The 26,054-nt window shown below is 35.2% G+C and overlaps 1 protein-coding gene across 1 annotated transcript in view; it reads right to left on the bottom strand.

Annotated features, from left to right (window-relative positions):
- The window catches only part of DMD (dystrophin), a 2,174,064-nt gene that overhangs the window by 855,514 nt on the left and 1,292,496 nt on the right, over positions 1-26,054 (bottom strand). Inside the window, exon 45 of the mRNA XM_031660704.1 lies at positions 14,718-14,893. Within this exon, the coding sequence (XP_031516564.1) occupies positions 14,718-14,893 (176 nt within the window). The remainder of the gene's footprint in view (positions 1-14,717; positions 14,894-26,054) is intronic.

Genomic DNA, 26,054 nt, shown 5'->3' with positions numbered 1-26,054 from the left:
GACAGGCTTTGAGGGTAGACAATTCAAGTTTCTTCAGCAACAAGGAAAATAAATGCAGAATGCCATTTGGCCTGTTTTTTTAAATAATGGTACGGTCTTGGTGCAGCTGCTGTTGGGTCCAATCAACAGATAGACTTTAAAAGCAATAACCTTAAAGGGAGAGTGAATTTATAGGAACCCAAGTAAAGGGTCCTACTGGGGCATGTATTTCTTCGTGTTTATTTTTTACGTTACGGGCTCTCTAACTACCCTTGTATTGACCATTTGCAGTATATTCAAATAAATGCTGTATTCCTACTTTAAATATACATATAGGCATCTACTCTTTCCCTAGGGTGCCCCAAATAAAAAGGGCTCATTTCTTATCTGCAATCTGTAGGAAGAAATCTTTGAACTTATTTTCCTGTATGTTGTGATAGATTTTCCGTGATTTTTCCCCAATATTTTGTTTGCCAACCCTTCTGCTTTGTGATAGTTTAGAGTGGTACTCTGTGGCCCCATGAAGGTCACCCATATGACTTTGGTTCATTTGTCACCACTAGTGCTCATCTGCCACATTGGCTTCCTGACACCTGAACTCCTTTTCCACAGCAGTGCTTAACGGATAATGTGTACTCTGGGAATTCTGGTTTGTTTACTGGTTAGCAAATTAATGACTTGAGAAAGGTATCATATTGAGAAGCAGTTAGTTCAATGGAGATTGCCACCATCTCTACATTGAGACCAAGATGGCTCAGTGTCTTCAGCCCTTTTCTTCCTCCTGATGTTCAGACTTACACATTCAAATGTGTGTTTTCTGATCTCCTTATTTTAATTGTTCCACGAGCTCCTTAAGACTACTCTATTCCCGAGTTGAGCTCTGTATGTCTGATTTGCTTTCCTCTTTCCATCTGGTTACTCTCCTTTGTATTTCCTATCCTAACTAACAGCATTCCATTCAGCCAGTTCCCCAAGCAAAAAACCTGGAAAAGAGATCATCCTAGAATTATCCCTTCATTCCCCTCATCATCCCATCGAATTAATGACTAAGTTGTTCCACTTTCATCAAGTATTTCTTGAATCTGTCACATTTTTGTAAGTTCTATTCTGCTCACTCATTGTCTCTAACGTGAGTCACCCTGCCACCCGTTTCACTCTCTTTTTATCACTCTGAGCTCGACTGTCAAAGGGACATATTAGGATGCAAATCTAAAGCACATAAAAACTTCCCAACATCCTTATATCCTACCCTGGAAAAAATTCTTTGAGATTTCAAATCTTCCATGACCTGGTCTATCTTGACAGTTTCATTTGTCACTGTGTCATTTTTCAGTCTTTCTACATACAAAAGGAAGTCCCCTTATCAAACTTGATTAGGGTAAGTGGATAGGTGGTTTTTGGAAAAATAGTGTAAAATTGGAGGAATTATATAAATGTGCTTACACATATTCAAACATTTTATTTTTCTTAGAATATACAAATGGCCACTCATTTACTTCTCATGTGGTATGGGGTCTGAGACTTTTCCTGGAGTAAAAGCCCACAGGTTGAAGGTAAGCATATTACTTTTTGCATAAAACACTTCTACATTTCATAATCTGTGACTTTTAGTTTAGTTTCTTTGAATTACAGTCAAATTTGGATATGCCTGAAATAATCTGAATGTAAAATACCTCCATTTTGGGGGGGGATTCTATCCCTCACACCCAATCTTAAACAGTTATCTTACCTACATTTAATTCAACAGCACCGTTATTTTTGTTTGTTTGTTTTTTTGTTTTTTTTTTCCTCACTCTGTCACCCAGGCTGGAGTGCAATGGCACAATCTTGTCTCACTACAACCTCTGCCTCCCGGGTTCAAGCAACTCTCCCACCTCAGCCTCCCAAGTAGCTGGGACTACAGGCCCATGTTTGGCTAACTTTTGTATTGTTTTTAGTAGAGGTGGGGTTTTGCCATGTTGGCCAGGCTGGTCTCGAAATCCTGACTTCAGGTGATCCACCCACCTCGGCCTCCCAAAATGCCAGGATTATAGGTGTGAGCCACTGCGCCTGGCCCTTTTTTTTTTTTTTTCTAATCACCTTTATCAAGTCTTCCAAGCATTCAATTTAGTATTCATAGAAACCACAATTCTCTTATCTTTTCACTTCTATTTCATTAGTTTTCATGATATTTAATAAACAGGAAAATTTTAATAACAAGAATAACTTGCATAGCCAGGTTAGGAACTACAGACTGTTGACTCTTGGAGAACATACTCTCAGATGGTGCGAGCCAAGGTACATGGTACCAGAAAGGATACTTGAATACCTTTCAAAAACATGTATAGGTTACTAATATCCATCATTAAGTTTGGAGTGGGAATTGGGCAGCTTATATATAGAAAATGAAGAGTTTAGGGTAAGTCAATGGTGCTTGCTTAGCAGAGCCTTTTTATACTGAACTGTGCATAGTCCTTTAATGTAGGCCACTTTTTCTTGCTTCAGTGATTTTGCTCCCATCACTTTTTCTCTCTGGCATGTCCATTTATTCTTCATTTGCCTCCCCTCATCCTTCAGGGTCCATCCCTGATATCATGTTCCCTAACAAACTCTCCCTAACTCCTACTTTCCCAGGCACATAAAAGTTCATGGAAGGCCATGAATAAAGCGCATTCACTTGTGTTTCTCCATGTAGTGGTATCACCAGTACCAGCCAATGCAACAACATATTTGGTGCCAGCTAGTCAGTTTCACTAGAACTAGCCAAGTTGAAAAAATAAAATATGACATACAATGATTAACTATGAAGCTAATTTTTCAAAGTCTTTTGATGAAGAATTATGAATGTCCTTGAAAGCTTTTCAAGAGTCATCAGAGAACAGATGGGAAGAGACCAGCTTTTCCATAGACACCTGTGAATAATAATATCTGTATGATTCTCGCTGATCAATCTAAAAATAGCTCTTTGGTGATATGGATTGCATCTAAAACATCTTGTGGCTATATGTAGGATGAGGCTAAAACATTCAGTTTCAGGGCTAATTCCTACTTAATTCACTTAAAAGGTATTAGTTGAGATACAGTGAGACTACAGTAAACAAATGTACACAATGTTTGAATCAAAGAGCTGCTTTTTGCTATAACTAGCTAAATAAATTGAAGTTACTTGTCTCTTAAATGCACTAAATTCTGAAGAATACCTAAAACATTATTAACCAAACTCCTTCCATTTTTTTTTTAAGACTAGAAGGAATCAAGGTCAATTTCTAGAATTGCAAAGGTATCCGTGGAAATGTGATAACATGATAAAAACATAAAAGTTGGTCTGGCTTTTTAGATCTATTTTTAACCTATGTAATAATATGAAGTGTAAAGATTTAAATCTTCAGTTTAATCTGAATGTGAATAAAATTCTTACCATTTAAATTAAGAAAGTACTTACTGGTCATCTACAATATATCAGGCTTTCTGTTAAGTACTGCGGGTTATAGAGATAACAATACTCCTCTGCCCTCATGAAGCTTTTAATCTTGCTGGGGAAAAAGCATACGTAAATAGGTATGGTACATGATATATACATAAAATATTTCATGAGTGTTATAAAAAGGGGCAAGAAAACCTTAAGAGAATAAACTGCTTGTTTGAGAAAAGCAGATCACATTCATTGAGGTAATAGCACTTAAGATGAGTCTTGAGGGATGTGTAAGATTTTGGGGGAAAAAAAATAAGGGGAAAGGGAATTCAACCAAAGGAAGTGTGTGTGTGTGTTTTTTTTCTTTTTTCACAAAAGCTGAAGAACAGAAAACTTCAGGTCATTCAAAGCTTCAGACAAATAGAAATAGTGGAAATTATGAAAAACATGGTTGGAAAGATAGATCAGAATAGACCCTACGTTCAATTCTTTTGCTACTACATGTGGCCATCAAAGATACGTGGAAGGTTGGTGGGAAGAAACTGTAAGTATATACCAGAGAATCCTGAAGGACAAAACTGGGATAAATAATGCAAAATCTGATCTAGAGTAAGGACTCTGGAGTCAGACTGCGGGAGTGCATCCTGGTTCAAATACTTGCTAGCTGTGCAGTCTTGGGCAAAGAGTTTTATCAGTCTGTGCCTTCACTGCCCTCCTGTGCCTTACAAGAGACCCTGAAGGAAGCACTCAACATGGAAAGGAACAACCAGTACCAGCCATTGCAAAAACATGTCAAAATGTAAAGACCATCGATGCCAGGAAGAAACTGCATCAACCAACGAGCAAAATAATCGGTTAATATCATAATGACAGGATCAAGTTCACACATAACAATATTAACCTTAAATGTAAATGGACTAAATGCTCCAATTAAAAGACACAGACTGGCAAACTGGATAAAGAGTCAAGACCCATCAGTCTGCTGTATTCAGGAGACCCATCTCACATGCAGAGACACACATGGAAACAAATAAAGGGATGGAGGAGAGAGATCTACCAAGCAAATGGAGAACAAAAAGCAGGGGGTTGCAATACTAGTCTCTGATAAAGAGCAGACTTTGAAGCATCAAAGATCAAAAGAGACAAAGAGAGCCATTACATAATGGTAAAGGATCAATTCAACAGGAAGAGCTAACTATCCTAAATATATATACACTTAATGCAGGAGCACCCAGATTCATAAAGCGGTGCTAGAGACTTACAAAAGAGACTTGAACTCCCCATACCAATATGTGAGAGGCTTGCCAGCGCCATATCGGCATTAGACAGATCAGCTTGAAACCAGAAGAGTTAACAAAGGATATCCAGGAATTGAACTCATCTCTCTGCACCAAGCCAGACCTAATAGAAGACATGCAGACTCCTCACCCAAATCAACAGAATATACATTCTTCTCAGCACCACACACTGCACTTATTCCCAAAATTGACCACATAATTGGAAGTAAAGCACTCCTCAGCAAATGTAAGAACAGAAATTATAACAAACTGTCTCTCAGACCACAGTGCAATCAAAACTAGAACTCAGGACTAAAATTCAATCAAAACCACTCAACTACATGGAAACTGAACAACCTGCTCCTGAATGACTGCTAGGTGCATACTTGAGAATGAGAGTAAATAAAAGATGTTCTTTAAGAGCAATGAGAACAAAGATACAACAGCCACCAGAATCCCTCTAGGACACATTTAAAGCAGTGTGTAGAGAATTTATAGCACTAAGTACCCACAGAAAGCTACAAGAATATCTAAAATTGACATCTAGCATCACAGTTAAAAGAACTAGAGAGCAAGAGCAAACCTTGTTCAAAGTAGCAGAGGAGGCAAGAAATAACACAAGATCAGAGCCGACTGGAAGGGATGGAACCTGAAATCCTCAAAATTGATGAATCCAGGGAGTTGGTTTTAGAAGATCAACAAAATTGATAGACCGCTAAATAAGACTAATAAGAAAAAGAAAAGAGAATCAATCGGCAGCCAAAATGTCCAAGATATGTGCTACCCGACCCACAGAAATACAAACTACCATCCAGACAATAAATTACTCTGACCTCTATGCAAAATAAACTTCTAGAAAATCTAGAAGAAATGGATAATTTTCCTGGACACTTTACATTCTCCAAAGACTAAATCAGGGAAGAGCTGAATCCTGGATAGACCAATAGCAGGCTCTAAGGGGATGAGGCAATAATTAATAGCCTACCAACCAAAAGTCAGGACCAGATGGATTTCACAGCAGAATTCTACCAGAGGTACAAGGAGGGCTAGTGCCATTCCTTCACAGAGCTATTCTAATCAATGAAAGAGAGTCTCACTAACTCATTTTATGAGGCCAACATCATCCTGATACCAAAGCCTGGCAGAGACACAACAAAAAAGAGAATTGTAGACCAATATCCACAGTGAACATCGATCACAAAAATCACAATAAGAATACTGGCAGAGCCAAGATCCAGTGGCACATCAAAACTTACTACCATGATCCAAGTGGGCTTCATCCCTGGGATGCAAGGCTGGATTCAAAATATGCAAATCAGTAAGCGTAATCCAGCATATAAACAGAACCAAGACAAAAATTATGATTATCTCAATGGAATGCAGAAAGACCTTTGACAAGTTATGGCCTTGCGTATAAAACTCTCAATAAATTCGGTATTTATGGAACATATATCAAAATAATAGAGCTATTTACTTGACAGAGCCCACAGCCAATATCATGCTGAATGGAAGGCAAAACTGAGAGAGAAGCATTCTCTTTTGAAAACTGGCACAAGACAGAGGATGCCTCTCTACTCCTATTCAACATAGTATTTAGACTGGCTAGGGCAATCAGGCAGAGAAAGAAATCAAAGGGTATTCAGTTAGGAAGAATCAAATTGTCCCTGTTTGCAGATGACATGATTGTATATTTAGAAAACCCCGTCGTCTCAGCCCAAAATCTCCTTAGGCTGATAAGCCTTCAGCAAAGTCTCAGGATACAGAATTAATGTGCAAAATCACAAGCATTCTTATACCAGTAACAGAAAACACAGAGGCAAATCATGAATGAACTTCCATTCACAATTGCTTCAAAGAGAAAAAATACCTAGGAATCCAAACTTACCACAGGGATGTAAGGACCTCTTCAAGGGAGACTACAAACCCTGCTCAGTGAAATCAGAAGGACACAAACCGTGGAAGAGAACATACCATGCTCGCGGCTGGGAAGAATCAATGTGTGAAAGGAAATGGCCATACTGCCCAAGATAATTTTATAGATTCAATGCCATCCCCATCAAGCTACAATAAGTTTCTTCACAGGGTGGAAAGAACTGCTTTAAAGTTCATATAAGACCCCAAAAAGAGCCCACATCTCAAGACGTCCTAAAGTCAAAAGAACAGAAGCTGGAGGCATCATGCTACCTGACTTCAAACTATACTACCAAGGCTACAGTAACTTAAAACAGCATGGTACTGGTACAAAACAGATATATAGACCAATGGAACACAACAGAGCCCTCAGAAATAGCTACCACACATCTACAGCCATCTGATCTTTGTGGAAACCTGGAAAAATAGAAATGGGAAAAAATTCCCTATTTAATAAATGGTGCTACCAGGAAGGTGGCTAGCCATAAGTAGAAGCTGAAACTGGATCCTTTCCTTACTCATATATAGAAAGAAATTAATTCCAAGATGGATTAGAGACTTAAATGTGGACCTATGCCATAAAGAAGCCTAGAAGAAACCTAGGTAGTACCATTCAGGACATGAAGCTTAGGCAAAGACTTCATGTCTAAAACACCAAAAAGCAACAGCAGCAAAAGCCAAAAGTCAATAGATAGGATCTAGGTAAACTAAAAGAGCTTCTACTTTTAGAAAAGAACTACCATCAGACTGAACAGAGCCCAGCCTACAGAATGGGAGAAAATCTTTGCAATCTACTCTCATCTGACAAGGCTAATATCCAGAACCTACAAAAGAACTCAAACAATTTACAAAGAGAAAAAAACAAACAACCCATCAAAGAGTAGGCAAAGGATGAACAGACATTTCTCAAAGAGAGACATTCATACATTAACAGATACATGAAAAAATGCTCATCATCACTGTGCATCAGAGGAAATGCAAATCAAAACCACAATGAGATACCATCTCCCACCCAGTTAGAATGGCAATCATTAAAAAGTCAGGAAACAACAGGTGCTGGAGGATGTGGAGAGCTAGGAACACTTTTACACTGTTGGTAGGACTGTAAATAGTTCAACCATTATGGAAAACAATTATGGCGATTCCTCAAGGATCTAGAACTAGATCTTACCATATGACCCAGCCATCCCATTACTGATATATATACCCAAAGGACTATAAATCATGCTGCTATAAAGACACATGAACACGTATGTTCATTGGGGGCACTATTCACAATAGCAAAGACTTGGGAATCAACCCAAATGTCCATCAGTGACAGACTGGATTAAGAAAATGTAGCTTTTGCATACACCATGGAATACTATGCAGCCATAAAAAGGATGAGTTTGTGGCCTTTGTAGGGACATGGATGCAGCTGAAACCATCCATTCTCAGCAAACTATCGCAGGAACAGAAAACCGACACCTCATGTTCTCACTCCTTGGGAGGTGGGAACTGAACAATGAGATCACTTGGACTCAGGAAGAGACATCACACACTGGGGCTTGTATGGGCGGGGAGGGGAAGTTGCATTGGGAGTTATACCTGATGTAAGGACGAGTTGATGGGTGCTGACGAGTTGATGCGTTACAGCACACCAATATAAGCACAAGTATACATATGTAACAGAGCCTGCACGTTATGCATATACCTGGAGACTTAAAATTATAATAATAAAAAAAATAGAAAATAAAAAAATAAAAATAAAAATAAAAGGAGAATAGCAACTATTTCATAGAGTTGTTATAAGTATTGAACTATGTAAAACACTTGGAACAGTGCCTGGCAATATTAAGTGTTATCACCATCACTGCCACCACCACCCTAACCATCATCATCATACAAAGGTCTATATGAGGTATTATAAAATCAAATATCTATGGAAAAGCAATTAATATAAATGAGCAAAGTGGGACAGGTGCTGCAAACTGAGGACAAAGCTTGCTTACCCAAGGCAATGCTTCTCAAACTTTAATGTGCCCATGAATCACTTGGAAATCTTATTAAAATGCTGACTGTTATTTATTAGATTCTGCATTTTTTAGCAACTCCCAGGTGATGTCTGTGCTCTGAACCAGAGACCACACTTTGAGTAGCAAGATACCGAAACATCTGTTACTCAGTTGTAGCTGATGGTGCCAAGAGAAAATATAGTAATGAGTGCCTAGTAGCCAGATCTAAATTTTCAAAAGAAAACAGAAATCCCCATTAAAAAAAAAAAATTATACCTAATGTAAATGACGAGTTAATGGGTGCAGCACACCAACATGCCACATGTATACATATGTAACAAACCTGCACGTTGTGTATATGTACCCTAGAACTTAAAGTATAATTAAAAAATAAAATAAAAATCCTAATTCTGCCAATTAAAAAAAAAGAGGTCTCTCAATTTTTAAAAGTTGTCAATTATTTAAGACAATGGCTATGCAAAAACACTGCATGCATTCAGGATTCAGCCTGTGGGTACTCAGTTTATAAACTCTGGAGTGGATGGAGAGTCAAGGTCAAAACCGGCAATGAGAAAAAAAGGAAGTTTGAGTACAGAGCCAGTTGACTGGACAGATCCTGGGGGCAAAATGTGAATGTGTGAGCAGGCTTGTAGCACTGGTTCACACGGATATACTGGGTACATTTAAAATATTGCACACACTGTGAAGAGCCAATTGAGTCATTAAAATATTGGCTTTTAATTTGTAGGAAATAAGATGCTATAAAGCTATTTGGTTGAAAGCTATTTGGTTAGCGGGGTCTGAATTTGTGAGAAGCCAAAGTTAAAGAAAACTTAAGAGAAAACAGTTGTCTTACAAGGAAGTGCATAGAGTAACATGAATTGTTCATGGAAATTTTCAAGAAGAGGACCTACTAGACCTACTTTAATGAATTAGATAAGGCTCATTTCTAATTAACAGCATCTATTTGCATGCAAACAATGAGCTAAGGTCTTTAAACAATAATTTCTTCCTTTAAGTACATTTACGCATTTGTAAATGTCAATAAGAAACCTCCCGTTATCTTATTGACACCATTAATTTGCATGGCAAACCAGCATAGATTATATACTGATACATTTTGGTTTACGAATTTAGAAGTAGAGAGGTTTAAAGGAATAATAACTTAATGACTGTACATGAAGTCTCACACAACAAGGGCTTTTTAACATGTCTAGACTTACTTTTAACTTCCATGTATTCTGAAAGAGATTTGTCAAGAATCCTTTCAAAAGTAATCTGAAAACATTACCTCCTTTGGGACTGCTTGCCAGAAAGGTGCAAATATTCCATTGAGAAGGGGCTACTACCCAGATGTAGGTTTCTACGTACTACTCACCTCTAAAAGTAACCAAAGTTCCTCGAAAAAAATGGGTAATTCTAAATCTGGGGTAGGAAAAGTCCAAGGTGAGCCTGGGACAATTGAGCAGGAAGCTCTGGGCAAGAATAATAACTGTAATTCATAATAATAAATTGAATAAATAAAAATTTATGAGTCCATTTTGACATAAATATAGAGGAAAAACCTTTTTTTTTTAACAGAAGAAAGTCAGCTGGTAAATTTAAGATCATGTTAGATTAGGAAAATCTCCATTTTGCAAGCCCCAGTGTAATAAGGGAGTTAGGGAAGGATCATCAATGGATACTAAAGCCATTAGATGATTTATTAATTGCACAGAAAATATGTGACATTATAATGCAAGATCTGTCAGTCACCACCTGAAGCAAGTAATACAACTTTGCAGCATTTAGTGAGACTACTTCGTATGATGCAGCTCCTGATATGATGTAATACAAAATACACAGCATCTTGTACGAAATATTCTAGCCAAAAATGTTTGACATGCATCTCCTGAAGTCTTATTTAGACCTAACTTCCGGTTTACTAGAAATTCAGAGACTAGAGAACAAGTTAAGTAATCCCATCAGGGGAAACAAAATAAAAACAAATCCTGAAAGATGAGACATTTTTTGAGGCTGGTGTCTTGGACATTTTCAAATTTCAATATCGGTGAAAAAAATGTGGAAGGGCTATTTTAGACTAAAAAGGATAAAAAATCATAATAGCCAAATGTAATGCACGAGCCATGATAAGATGTTGGTACTAACTCCCCTGCAAAATATAAAAGACATTTTTGAACTATGAAGGAAATGTGAATATGCAATGGATATTAATAATAATGTAGTATTATATTTAATTTGGAGGAGAGTGTAATAAACAGGCATGGTTATATATGGCATGTCTGTATTTCAAAGTGACACATGCTGAATTATTTAGGGGTATAGTGGTATTTATAACTTATTTGCAAATATTTTAAAAATGTGTGTGTGTGTGTGTGTATATGTGTGTGTATGTGTGTGTGTGTGTGTATGTGTGTGTGTATGTGTGTATGTGTATGTGTGTGTGTGTCTGTGTGTGTGTGTGTGTGTGTGTGTGTGTATGTGTGTGTATGAGATGTCCTATATATGAGAGACACAGAGTGGGTAGAGAGAGAGAAAAAGCAAATGTGGCAAAATGTTAATAATTGTTGACTCTAAGAATTCAGGGGGAGGAAAAGAGTGTATATGGGCATACATTTTGCTATTTTTTCAGTTTTTCTATATGTTTGAAATTGTTCACAAAAAGACTTGGGGAAAGAAAAAATTCAAAAATATTTTCATTAAGGTAACACTTAAATTAAAATCACTATTCCTTAATGCATATTAGTGGAATAATTGCCTTATCTGTGAAATGGGATAAGCAATATCAGACTTATCTAAAAGAAGAAAGAACTATAATGTTTTGAAATCTTATTATTATTGCTAAGGGTTATGATTCGGAGCTTCCTCAGTTTAGGAATTCCACTTCCCACTGCCTTGCTTCTATCTCACATTCAATCTTTTATCAACTGAGATTATTCTAAGTAAAATCTTCTTCATTATGTTGTCAGCAATCCATTGCTTGAAAGCCTGGCTCCCCAGAATCCCTTGACTGGTACGTCTTCTAGAATGCTCCAGAAGAAAAGGAGTGTATGAAGATAGTGACTGCACATTAAAATGACTGAAACCACAGTAAATTAGGATGAGATTCTGGGCAGACAGCAGGCTAGGATCATTTGTTTATGCCTTGGACTTCTTTGGCAATCTGTTGAAGCCTGAGATTCCTCAGAATAATGTTTTAAAGCCCAGTAATAAGATCCTGTAGCAGATATAATACATATTGCAGTTTTGAAGTAGTAATGAGCATAAATGATATTTTGATATATTTATTGTAACTCTAATGAGATATGCACATATCTGTGGCTTCATAGGTATTACTAGTATTACTGTGATTTTTTTTTTTTTTTTTTGCCTACATTCAAAATGAAAAGGAATGCCCAATTTCAGTTAGAGGTTAGTAAAGACAAATAGGTAATTTTTTTTCTCCAATGAAGAGCATGACACCCCTTGCTATTCATGGACACTTGCTTAAAGACTTGTACACAGACTTGTTTTGTATTAACCTATGACTTCCCCTTATAGCCGATAGGTTTTTATTTGCACATCCTTCGTTTACAAAGATAGTTTTGGTGGCTACGCCATCATTAAACTCATTATTATCATGCTTAAACCTATAGATGTTATCCAGTTCTTCTGTTACATAATTGGAGCAGTAGTGAATTGTCTATCTTAAACTGCATAGCTAACTGACTACATTTCATACTTCATTTGCTTCCAACATAGACTAACCTTAATGGATGTCCACCATTATTTGAACTTTTGAGATGTTTTTTCTAATATCTTAAAATTTCAAAAGACTTAAAATTATGCAACTACAGGGCTCCATATAGATATCTAGCTTGAATTATACACTTTCTTTCATTGATGTCGCTGGACTAAAACATGTTAAATATTTCTAACCGCTGTACTTAAAGTCTATTACAAACTAAGAGTACTGTTGTTAAGTTGAATAGGCATCTTATTTTTCACCTGTGCAATAAATAACTTCTATCTCCATCTAACATCTGCTTGGCTTGCACTGAGAGTACACTATTGATTAGCAGTAGGTTCATGTTTACAGCCCTTCTGTAATTGTTAGGTTAACATATTATTCATAAAATATTATTTTATTATTTTTACTTGATTTGCTACTGGATGTTTAAAAATAGCTATGAGTATATTGGTAGAACTAGCACTTATATTTTATTACATTTTTACATTTCATAAAATTTAAATGATATAAAAATCCTGAGGAAGTATGCCACAAAAGTGATCTCAGTGGAAATTTAAATATGTTAACATTTATTTTTAAAATGTAGCGTGAAATAGACAACTTTAAAAGCTGAGCTTAAAAAAAAAAACTCAAGGAAGCTGAACTTGGCTTTTTAAAGCACAAAAGTGCAATATTTAATGTAGGTCAACATGTTTAAATGGGAAAATTTTTTCCTAATTATAGCCAAATCCCTAGCTGTAATTAACATAAAATTTGTATAATATTTAACAACAGAGTCAGCATATACCACTTTCTTATAAAATTAGAAAGATCTAAAGTTTTAGAGCTTATCTGGTAAAACAAGATATTGCTACATCTCTGTTTATAAATTATAATGTGCCTTTAGAGTCCAATAACAGATAACAAGATTTTGAAAATTGAGGTGAATTAGAGTTATCAGAGGGAATATTAATACTCTCTATTCAAATACTATATGAGTAAGACATTTAAAAATAGGAAACAATACTTTATATATTATAGAAAAATAATCTTCCAATCGATTTAATTCACTTTATGAATTCTCTCCCTATATATATATATATTTATAGTATGGTATTCAATTTTTTGTTAATTTTCTCATTTCTTACTATTTTAATTTGGATTAGATTGAGCCTAGTTGAGAAATGACATTATACAGATTTATACCTGTTCATAGTATAAGCACGTCAGTTATCTAAATAATAACATACTTGTATGATTAATAGAAGAATTTCAATCTGGGAAAAAAGTATATGACTTACCTAAGGAAGCAGTTTAACTACAAAGTTTAGTTCTTTATTTTATCTATCTATAATCAAGAAGATTTTCAAAACCAAGACTTAAAACAAAATATCTTTCGATGAGGCTATTATTCTTTAACTTTGGCAAGATGTGTGTGTGGTGTGCGTGTATGTGTGTGTGTGTGTGTGTGTGTTTAGGTCAACTAATGTGTTTCTTTTGTACAAAATATGAATTGTGTCTACTTTCTGAATAATGTAACATGAATAAAGAGGGAAAGAGGAGGTGGGCAAAGACAATTGACATAATTCTAAAATCTTCTTTTTAATACATCTTAACCAAAGACATTCATCAATGAGTTGTTCTAGCTTCCTGAATATTAAAATCCACCTATTATGTGGATGATGGGTGGGATGCAAGAGCTTGGCAACAGAACAAAGTTTTCATTGCTCATAACAATATTCTCATTTGGTAAATAAAGGCCAAGTCTTCCTTTATGAAACAAGACACATTAACATCAACAACTGGAAGCATAATACAAAATCCCATTTATAAACTATCTATGCTTTCCAACTGCAGCACCACTCATTTGGCTTTCTGTGCCTTCAGTTCATTCCAAGGGAAATTTAAATGATGATTGAATTTGACGGTAACCTTTCTGAGGTTTTGTTTTCCCCATTAAACTTGGACATTTTTGGCTCAAGTTCCCCTTCAAGAATATATTCACAAATGTGATGAAACTGGAAATAAATATCACTATTACTGTTTTTAGCTTCATAGTCATAATTATAGCTATTTTTAAAACTAAGCAAAGATCTGTCTTTCTTACAAAACAATCATTTATAATTGCTTTTTAAAATCTTCTTGAAAAACAACTGAGATTCAGCTTGAAGTTAAAATATATATTGAAGATATTCACCTTTAAGCAATCATGTGTGATTTTTAAAGCAAACTTAAAGTTTAAAATAGCAGAAAACCACTAACCAGCAACAAGTACATATTTTAGTATATAAAAATAAAAAATAAAAAATTTATTTACTGCTGTTGATTAACGGTTGATAGGTTCCTTACTGTTAGTGCCTTTCACCCTGCTTCTAATCTACAATGAAATATTTTTTAAGAACAGCTTAAAAAGGTCTGCTAAAATGTTATAATTCCTATTTGATCTGTCACCCTACCTCTTTTTTCTTTCTGACAGCTGTTTGCAGACCTCCTGCCACCGCAGATTCAGGCTCCCCAATTTTTCCTGTAGAATACTGGCATCTGTTTTTGAGGATTGCTGAATTATTTCTTCCCCAGTTGCATTCAATGTTCTGACAACAGTTTGCCGCTGCCCGATGCCATCCTGGAGTTCCTGTAAGATATCAAAAAGGCAAAACAAAAATGAAGCCCCGTGTCTTTTTATTTGAGAAAAGATTAAACAATGTGCTACCACATGCAGTTGTACTGGCAAAGAAAGAAATATAAAAGCTCCATGTGAAAATTTCCCTATGAAACTGACATGCCCCTATCCAAAGGATACAAGACAGAAAGACACCTTTTATGTGTCAGGGAAAAAAGCATCCTCTCGGTTAGCTCCAGTTTTTATTTTTGTAAGCTTGTCAGCTAGAGGATGTTATAATGTCCTACAAATCAATTAGTTGGAAACCTTCTCAAGAGCAAATTCGATTTCTTGTCCCCACAAGGATGTTCCATGTTTAATAGCCTATGAAATGTTGTAAAATTTAAACATGAACAAAGTATTTGGGTTTCTTAGTGATTGTGGATAAGAGAGGTGAAAAAGAACAAATATAGTTTAGTCACAGTATTTAAAAAAAAACCTGTAGAGATATTTAAATAAAATTAATTGCTATTTTAGAAGAAAATTTATTTCAAATTCTGTCTACATCAATGTATTTTGCATTATAAGCCACATAAAACTGAGAATTAATTGCTTTCAGGAGCATCCCATCAAGATATCCGTAAGGTACAGTAATACATTTTAAAATAATCTGTAGTCACCAGAACATTTTTATGATTGTCAAGCTTAAATATTGTTTACTTTTTTTCCTGAATGAAATTTTAAGAGTAAAGTATCAGAAAAATAGTTCAATTGAAAAGGAGAATATTATAACCAAGTACATACAAAAACAAAAATGCTTTTTACCATTAAATAAAACTGGCCATTATGTTCTATTTATTTTTTTAAAAAAGATAATGTAGAATTTGTAAGGCAATTAAAATAACATATTAACTAAATATGAACCTTAGAAAATGAAATAATATCTGAGAACTTGAGATACCTACCATATTTAAATCTAAATGACTCAAATCCTTGTGTCACTGACAGAATAATGTCAATATGTAGAAAACTCTCCTAATAGATGTGATTCAAATTCTCTAATATTTTTATATTCTCCTACTCCTTGACACAATAGCAAGCTTATAGTAGACACCAGTACATGCTTGCTAAATGAAGGAACGAATGCATGTTTTCTGAGACTGAGGTAAAGCTCCCTTAGACTCTCATTTCACATAAATTTCTTGCCTTTTTTTTTTTTTACTACATTCAAGCAAAATTATTTTTGAATACTGGAAATTTTGGTAGCCTACTTTTAGCAATTAAAATACCCTGTAAATCAGCAAAAAATGACAACAAGGTCATTATTCCAGTGACACGGTGCCTCACAATGAATATAAAACTATGCACAGTTACTGAACTATTCACAAGCTGTCCTGGCCATACTCTCTTGAATGCCCATGAGATGTGCTCTAGTAAACATGTGATATTTCCTTGTAACTAGTTGGCTTTGCTCCATTGCTTACATCTCACTCTTTACCACCTGTTCAGATCAGTGTTGCATGTGACAGTCATTGCTTAGTAATAGAAACACCAGTCATAACAAACTATGTCTATATATTAGGTCAGTGCAAAAGTAATCACGGTTTTTGCCATTACTTTTATATCATAAATTCTTTGAGGTCAGATATTGTGTCTTATTCATGATTGTTTCCTGTTGTTTAGTACAATGTCTGGTGCATGGAAGGTTTCAATAAGCATTTGCTGAGTGAATGCATGAATTTATGAATAAGGGAAGTGAAGAAAAAGTGGAAGGAGGAAGGAACAGAGGAAGGAATGGAGGAAGAAAAGAAGGGAGGAAAGGAGAGAAGTAGGAAGAAAGGAAGGGAGGAAATTCAGGCTCATCATCACCTTAGTGTCATTAGTATTAATACTTATTACTGATCCTCCTAGAGATTCAAATAAATAAGCACAATTTTCTAGGTCTTAGGCAGTACATAATCTAGTTGAAAAAATAATACACAATTGTAAGTGATAATTTGTTATACTACATACAGTAGGATAAAAAAGTAAGGTGATCAATACATGGTAGGCCAGAAGAGGGATGATCTCAGTGAAAAGGATGAGCAGAGGAGACTTCTGGGTAAATTTGGAATTTAAAGAAGCATAGGACTTAGGCATATGGAGGGTTAAAGGCAGTGAGAGTGTGGCAGAAGTTAAGGCCTGTGGTGTGCAATCTCCATGATGTAACCAGGTATATAAAATTGGGCTCTATGTCACTGTACGAGAGCAGGAGTTAGGGGACGAGTACAGCCCTTGGTGTATATTGGGGCCTGGGCAGAGAACTTGAGACAACGTAAATTATTAAGGCAACATGAACTATTACATGAGAATCACCATTGTTTTGGAATAAACTGGATCATGCAAGCATCAGTGACTACTGAAACGGTAAAAAAATTTTGCCTAAAACATAGAGATCAGGGAGGTATTTAGAGGGTAAAGACCATGGCTCTTATTTGTTCCTTCATGAGTGTTCAATACTTACAACTATACTTCATACTTTTAAAAAATGCATGGGCACACATCAGATGCATACCATAGCGGTGCTTCTTAGACTTTAATGTGCATAAAAATCTCCTGGAGATCTTATTAAACTGCAAGTCCTGCTTCATTAGGTCCGTGGAGGCACCAAAATTCTGTATTTCTTACAAAATTCAAAAAAAAAAGTGCCAATACTGCTGGTCCAGGAATACCACTTTGAGTTGTAAGGTAATGGAGTAAATGCCTTTTGAGCCTTTGTTAAGTAATCAAGGAATTCTTATTCCTGCTTATAATGCCATAAACTAAAGCTGCTGCAGCATTTTTTATCTCAGCCTCTTTGCTTTGTAGTTTTGAACTTGGCCCTTTTCCTTCATGGCTGATGGCTACAGTGACTTTTACAACCTAATTGTAGAATCAGCAATGGTTTTATTATTTCGGTTTCCCAAATAAGAGATAGAATTGAATAGCTAAGAGCGAAGCAATAATTTAAAATTGTTAGATCTAAATCTCATTTATATAGAATCTCAAATCAGGGCTTTCAGGTATTTTTTAATTTTGTGAAAGAAGAGCTCATTAAATAGTCTACTGCATTTGTATGAGGAGGTTTTGCAACCAGGAGAAATATTTACAGTGCATGGCCTGCTCAAGGAGAGTTTTCAGTGATAAAGCATAAGAGAGAAAAATAAGGGATCAAAACAGAAAGTAATAACTTGTATGTGGTGTTTTCTGAGCTGGAAAAGATAACATTGGATTTACAAAATTAAATGTAAAATCTCAATCAACTTTATTCACACGGTGAACTACATTAATTAATTTTAATTCTATAGCTTCTAAATATTTTAAGTACTGAATTCTTCATTACCAATAAAATTTCCAAGCTTTGATATCATATTAATGTACTGTTGTCATAGTCATTCTTATCTATTTCTCTGGCAATTAACATCTAGTCTTGGTTCTAGACAAAAAGAAAATCATAATTAAATCTGTTGGATTATTCATCATAGTTAGAAAGCTTATTGTGTTTTGATTTCAATATTAAGCATTCGTTTTTTAATAAGAAGTGCATATCTAACTCCCATGGGGAGCTTTTCAAAATATAAAAAGCCCAGAATTCCATTTTAAGTCTACTGAATCAGAATTTCTGGGGACAAAGGTTTATGAAAGAGATACACTAAAAAAGAAAGGGGAGGTTACAAGCATGTGGAGAGAATAGGGAAGCAGGAAGGACATGTAGAATTACTATATTATTTTCAACTTCTCTTCTGCTTTTTAAGTCAAAAGGTATTCCTAAATTATAGAAAATAACACTATTATATATCTAAGTCCTTCAAGTCTGGTCAAATTTGGAGAAGGAAAGAGGAAATACAGGCAAAGACAGAACTGCTACATTTTTATTTTTATACAGGGAAGGATATAAGAAAAAGAAACAACTACCTTTTCTATGAAAGCATTATGTACATTTTTAAAAAAAAAGTCTATTTGTAAAACTTTCCAAAACTGTATGAAAACACAACAGATGAAAAATAAAATGTGACAAATGAAGAAAAGGAATAAGCTAAGAAGCAGTTATAAGAAATTGTACAATGACAAATTAGATGAATTATGTAGGAAATAAAAAACTGGCAAAAAAACACAAACTAGGGAGCAAAATAGAAAAACAGAAGAGATAAAATGCAATTGGAAGAAAAGATAAATACAGGGAAATAGAGGGAAGTAAAAGCAACCTTCTTTGAACAAGGAGATGTTTCAAAAATCCAATACTGAGATTTACTTGTAATTTTGTTCATGAATTATTTTGAGACAGGTTAATCATTAACCCAGTTTACTGATTGGTGAAGAGAAAAGATGTAATAAAATGAAACTTGAGGAGGGTTGTGAAACTGAGACTTTTATGGTGCAATTTCCTGCAAATATGGTGCTTTTTCTTCTTTTTTTTTAATCCTAAGATCATTCTCATTGTCTCTTTGTCAGTGTCAAGAATTCAGGAGTTTGAAATACAGTTTCTGATACTTTCCTCAATGATAAATAAAGCTATTTTACCAGTCATATTAATTATTAGACAATATAGTCAATACTGTTTTCAGAGATTTTAATATGCTTCAGGAAGTATCTTTCAATTTCTATCGGATGATGGATTTTTGTAAAGAAGCAAAATAAATGCATGAATATTCAGGGCATATGCTAAGCCCAGCAACAGGACCCATTCCACTTAGCCTGTCCATAGACTAAGGGATTCCGTCTCGGTGGAAGGTCTGATAACCTTGAGGGAGCATCTGAGGATAGCCAGAACAATTGAAAGATGGCTAAAATTGGGGAAATCCAGCAGTTAGGAAAATGGAGAGAAGGGCAAAATAGTACAGAAAAAAAAGAGTGGAAAAATAGTATAGAAAAGAAACTAGGAAGGATAAGAAAACAGTGAAAATGGCTGAAATAATGGCCTTTTTTGAGTAAAAGAATGAAAGTTACAGGAGGTAAGAATAAAAGTCAAGGAGAGCTCAGAATGAGGAGGACAAGAATCCAGTCCATATATGAGCTACAAGATAATATCCAAACATATTAGTACGACAGGGAGCATGGAAAGGACCATTCTCTTCTCCCCACTGCCTTCTCAGCCACTTCTCCTCACTTTCGAGTTTAGCTCCAACACCCAGTAAAACTGAATGACTTTCTACTTCCTTGACAATACTGTTAAGTTGGGTAGGACAAATTCGTTATTCATCTTTAATAGTTAGCATAAAAGTTCCCTCTTTCTAGAGGTCTTTTAAGAGTTCTAGGGGAACTAAGTGCCCCTCCTTTGTATAGCTATTTATAAAATATTTCTATTTGTGTTATTTTCATATGTATTGGACTTTACAGCAAGACTGAACGAGGGCTTTCTTCTCTTGAACAGAAAATACATCACTAAATTTGAACTGCACCGCAGATTCAACTTTCAGTTAAGACCTCCAGATCTTTTATGAGTAATTTGCAAGTAACTCAGTCAAATAAAAAGGTCCTGTCTTGTGTTATTCGCAATAGCAAAGACATAGAATCCACCTAGTTGTGAAGCAATGGTAGATTGGATAAAGAAAATGTGGTATATATACACCATGAAATACTACATAGTCATAAAAAGAATGAAATCATGTTCTTTGCAGAAGCATGGATGCAGTTGGAGACCATAATCATAAGCAAATTAATGCAGGAACAGGAAAAACAACAAATACTGTATGTTCTCACTTATAAGTGGGAGCTAACCATAGAGCATACATGGATGTAAATATGGAAACAACAGATACCGCAGACTAGTAGAGGTGGGAAGAAGGGAGGGTGCGCATTGGTTGAAAAACCACCCATCAGGTACTATGCTCACTATTTGGGTGATGATATCTGTACCCCAAACCTCAGCATCATGCACAATCCCCCTTGTGACAAGCCTGTACATTTACCCCCGTATATAAAATAAAATTTGATTATTTTAAAAAGGAACAGTCTTTACAGTGAACAATCAGACATAAAATGCACCTTTTTAGCCTGTTCTTTCTCCTGTTATCTTTTTTTTTTCACTTCAGTAAACATTTATTGTACCTTACCAATACAAAGGCTGAAACCATATAAATGGTTGTGTTTGTTTGTCACAGGAACTAGAGTCAGGATCAGGCCTTGTTAGATTTCATTTAATACTGTCTTTTTCCTGTGAGCTATAATAGTAGATATGCTCTTGGTACAATTTCCCATCTGCTCCTGATAATGGTTGCTATAAAAGAATAATGAGAATTCCTTCTATTCCTTCTAAAACTAGAAATAGACTGTTTCTTTTCCAAAGCAAACATCCTGCCAATGAACTGAAGGAAAATTATGTACAGTAGCAATTTATTTTAATGGGACATTTACCTAATATCAAATTACAATGAAATTTCCTTTCGATGTATTTATCTTATTCACATCAGTTTTTTATATATATATATATATACACACACACACACACACACACACATACACGTATACATATATATACACACACACATATATATGTTATTATCATTGTTATTAATGTGTATACCAAAATGAATTCATCATAAAGAGTTTTAAGTACTAAATGTTTTGTAAGGGTATCTTGGGTTGTTTTTCTTTCTCCTCCAAGAAATGATGCCCTGGGCCAAAAAAAAAAAAATCATATATTCCTCAATTTCAAGCAGAGATTCAATACAGTGCTACCTAAAGTGAGGAAAACATATATATGTTAAATTTTTGCCCTCCGAAACTGAGGGCTACATTTTAAATCTGGCCCCAGACATGTTTTGGCGTTAGAACTTTGTTTAATAATTTGAATGCCTTTAGGTAGGGTATGAATGCATTCAAATCATTCTGTAAAGGCATTTGAATTGGTGACTCTTGCTTTAAAGAAAACTGTTGTTACAAAGTACAGAATTTTGCAAAGCGAATAGGTTTTACTTTGGTAAAATAAATGTTAGCTCTCTCTACGTTCATGGATTTATTTAACGCTTCTAGCCTTCTAACTTATTCATGAGAACTTCAGGACAAATAGAAAACATTTAAGGGCTGTGTTTTTGTCTCCATTTACTTAGATTTGTTAAGAAAACAAATTGGCCTTTCTCTGATACAAAGGCATCTTGTTCACAGCCGTGCTTGCTTTCTTATTAAGTAATCCTGGTTATAGAACACATGACTTCAGGCATAAAATTATTTCTACATAATTATTAGCATGATTCTGAATACATTAAATGTTTCATCGTGGAACATATTGCATGTAACTCAAAAAACAGTCTTAGGACATAATATTCCAAAGGAGGCATAGGTCATTTTAAACTTTCTAATTTCTCTTCTCTCTAGAGGTATTACTAATTTGGAGGCACATAAATAATTCTTCAAAAGTCATTTGGCAGGTAGAGGGTGATATAATATGTATGTGTGCATAGAGAAAAAGACATCAAAATTGTTTTTTTCCAAAATAAGACAATGTGTAATTAAACTTGATTATAGACTGGAAATACTTGATTGAAAGATCTACTGTCATTGGTTCTAAAACCCTGTAGTTCTCTACTGGTATTGGCCATGCCTATATTTTCACTCTGTAAGTCAATTATTGATTGGATACCTCCTATTAGCCAGACATTGTGGAAGGTGCTAGTCATCATTCTCTGCAGGAGGATGAATGGATTGGAGGAGCCCTGGAATAGAAGTAAGGAGACCAAGTAGGAGATATCACGGTAGTTAAAGTGAGGAAAGATGGTCGCTTGGATCAAGGAGGAGTCAGTGGCAGAAATGGAGAGAAGTGCATGGAACCAAGTGATATTTGGAAAGTAAATACACAGGACTTAATGCATTGAGGATAGAAACAAAGGAGAGAGTATCAATCAGACAGTTGAAGACACTGGTCTGGAATGCAGAAGAAATATTAGGACTGAAAATATAACTGAGAGCATTATTGGCAGAGCTATGTCTAAAATTTATGATGTGAGTTTTGTTCCAAATGTGTTTGATCCCTTATTTTTATTGAAATGATTCTGGGCAAACTCAAAGCTAGCAATCATAATCCAAACATATTTTGGGAATCCCTGAGTATCTGCATGATGACTAATTTTGTCATTATTGACATTTGCTACATCTAATATGTATTATTTTCATTTGCTGGCAGAGAGATTAATATCATAATTAGCATAATGTGGAAAATTGAGAGGCCGTATGATTCCCCACAAATTTGAAGAAAATAGAATATTGTTTTGATGAAGCTGCTTGTGTTTTCCTACCCTAACTCCCACCCACCTATTAGTAAAAAAACAATGGTCAAAGATGATTTCAAAATATATTTTGAGAAAGTGTTGTGCTTTAAGAGAACAGAATTTAGCTTGTTCCTTAATACACTTCTATTCTGTGTTCACAAGAATTCCATGGGCTTTTGCTATGGCATAATCTTTAAATGCTGTCTAATGAAGGTAAATTGTTCAACGCAGTAAGTGTTCTCTTTAGTGTGACTGACTCCAACAAATATTTAATTTAGGGTAACTAGTAGGTGTCTGAAGTTTCACAATGATAAATAAGCTGTATTTTCTTGTCAACACTCTCAGTTTAATGGGGACAGCCTAGAAAATGCTGTGTTACAATATAACTATGGCGATTGCTTTGAGAACAAGATAGATCAATGATGTTGGCAAAATGGTAAGGAAAAGAAACAGACAAGTTGAGGTAATTATTATTGTAAAGGCCTTAAAGACGGTCTTTTCCCCATTTCCTATATCACCAAGCACAGCGCTGAGCGCTGCTCAGCTTAATAATTGCTTAAGAAATATTTGTTGATAAATTGAGCAGAAAACTAAGCAAAATATTATAATCTTCTTGATTGCTTTCTCATTCTGGAAAGGTTCAAAAGTAACTTTTTGAAATATATACCACAGCCTAGAGTGAAAAAGAGACATTTAAAAACAATTGTGTTTTTATCAAAGTTTCATCTCCTACCACAAATAACAAGTTATTAAGGAAAGCATTCATTTCTCAGGCTCTTGAGAACACGAAGGCCTAGAAATACGATAAAGAGGGATCAAAACAGATCTCTGTGTCTAACATCAATTAATTGATTTTGAGCATTTAGCTTAGATTACAGAACCCCCAAGACATCAGCTAACAATCCACATCTAAGCACATGTTGGCCATCACTAAGCCTTATATGTCCCTCTGGCCAAGTTATACAGGCATTAAACACAAATTACTCTTTTTTTTTCCCCAAGCCTTAAGTTCTGAGGTTAGGTTTCTTATTTTCCAACTCATTATCTGTTGTATGGTAATACTCCTCTCCTTCGTGAAATTAGATGAGAAGAGGTGATGATAAAAACAATTGTGCATTTCTTGTTGACTGAGCATGCCCTCTGAAAATAAAAAAAAAAATGCACAAGAATGGATTCTCTCCCCATTATCAGGATATTGTACAATATCAATGATCTGTATTTTATTGAACAATATACAAGCCGGAGGAACCTAAGGATAAAGCAGACAAATGACATAAGCAAGTCATCTGTTAGATTTTTCTCAATTATTCATGTGAGTATCTAAAAGGTTAGGAATAGTTGTAAAAAAGTGGTGAAAACTATAGGTTTTACTTTCTTATCAATCTAGCTTGTATGAAGGAAAAGATTAAATTATCAAATGTAAATCTTTTCTAATTTTTTCTCTCCAGGAATGCTTTCCTCTTAAGCTACCACGTAGCATTTCAGGACCTTTTCATTTGACTGAAACCTCAAAGGAAATATTTTCAAGCCAACATCTACATCACTCACAAAACTGGCTTCTTATATTCATTACAATATTTATTTGAATGACATCTGTATTTTCCAGTATGGATACCACCAGTTCAACTGTGTCTTGTCCCTTTTTTATCATTCCCCCAATCCAAATTCTATTTTACTGATCCTAATTGTTACACTTCTTGCCTAGTTGATCCTATCATTATTGCTTTTCCTCCAGCCTGGTTATTCATTACATTTCACCTATGTTATGAATACACCCTCCTAATTGTTTCCTCTCAAACTCTTTCACTGCATAACATTCTACACAATCTTTCCAGATTAATCCTCCAGATACATAGTTCTTCTGGTGGATTCCCTGCTCAAAAATTTACACTGAATACTCAGTGCCTGCCTATTGAAGCCCAAATAGCTTATATAAGATTCAGAACCTCATAGTATCCCTGAGAGATACCTTTTTAGGCTTCTTTCAATGACTTTCTGAGTCTTCATCCATGCTTTAGCACAATTAGATAACTCATAGTGATGTCCTGGTCATTCTCCAGACCTTCGACTATTCTCCATCCTCCATCATGTGTGTCTTTATCTCTACTTATGTAATGCTTTCATTCCAATTTACTAGACCATGAGATTCATGAGAGCAGGAACTATAATCTTTTCTCACTCTAGTGACTAGTAAAGTGTTGCTACCTGGTAGTGCTCAAAACATTTTTGTTAAATGGATAAACATGTGCCCCAAATACTATCTCTATTGTGAATACATTTTCAAGCAAAAGTTATCTATCCTATAAAATCATACTGTACTTGAACCGTATCTACTTTACTGTTTTACATAGTCTATAAAAATTAAATTTTGTTATGATTATTATTAGAGACAAGGACTCATTCTGTTATGCAAGTTTGAGTGCAGTGGTACAATCATAGCTCACTGTAGCCTCCAACTCCTGGGCTCTAGTGATCCTCCACCTCAGCCTCTTGAGTAGCTGAGACCACAGGCGCATACTACCACACCCAGATAATTTTTAAAAATTTTTTGTGGAGACAGGGTCTCACTTTTTTGCTGAGGCTGGTCTTGAACTCCTGACCTCAAACAATCCTCCCACCTTAGCCTTCCAAAGTGCTAGAATCATAGGCATGAGCCACCATGCCCAGCCTAAATTTCATTATTTTGATTGAAAATTTATGATTGTCTTTAATTCAGGGACATTGTCTTCTTCACCTTTGAGGTTTCCACCATGCTCATCAGTTAATTTTTTTTTTTTTTTTTTTTTTTTTTTTTTTTTTTTTTTTTTTTTACTAAATGACTAAATGAGTGACTGAGTTTCTTTTACTGGTAGGTGGTGAAACTGCAGAATTTTTGTGCACTTTGAAGGAATCTCTAAGAGCATAGCACATTTCAAATGTTCTGCACTTTATATTAGCGGTGGGGATGCCAGAGAATAGAGCTTTTACAAAGC

The sequence above is a fragment of the Papio anubis genome, chromosome X (assembly GCF_008728515.1).
Source record: "Papio anubis isolate 15944 chromosome X, Panubis1.0, whole genome shotgun sequence".
In the NCBI taxonomy this organism is placed as follows: Eukaryota; Metazoa; Chordata; class Mammalia; order Primates; family Cercopithecidae; genus Papio; species Papio anubis.
Note: the sequence above shows the minus strand (reverse complement) of the source record. Positions and strands in the feature narration are given on the sequence as shown.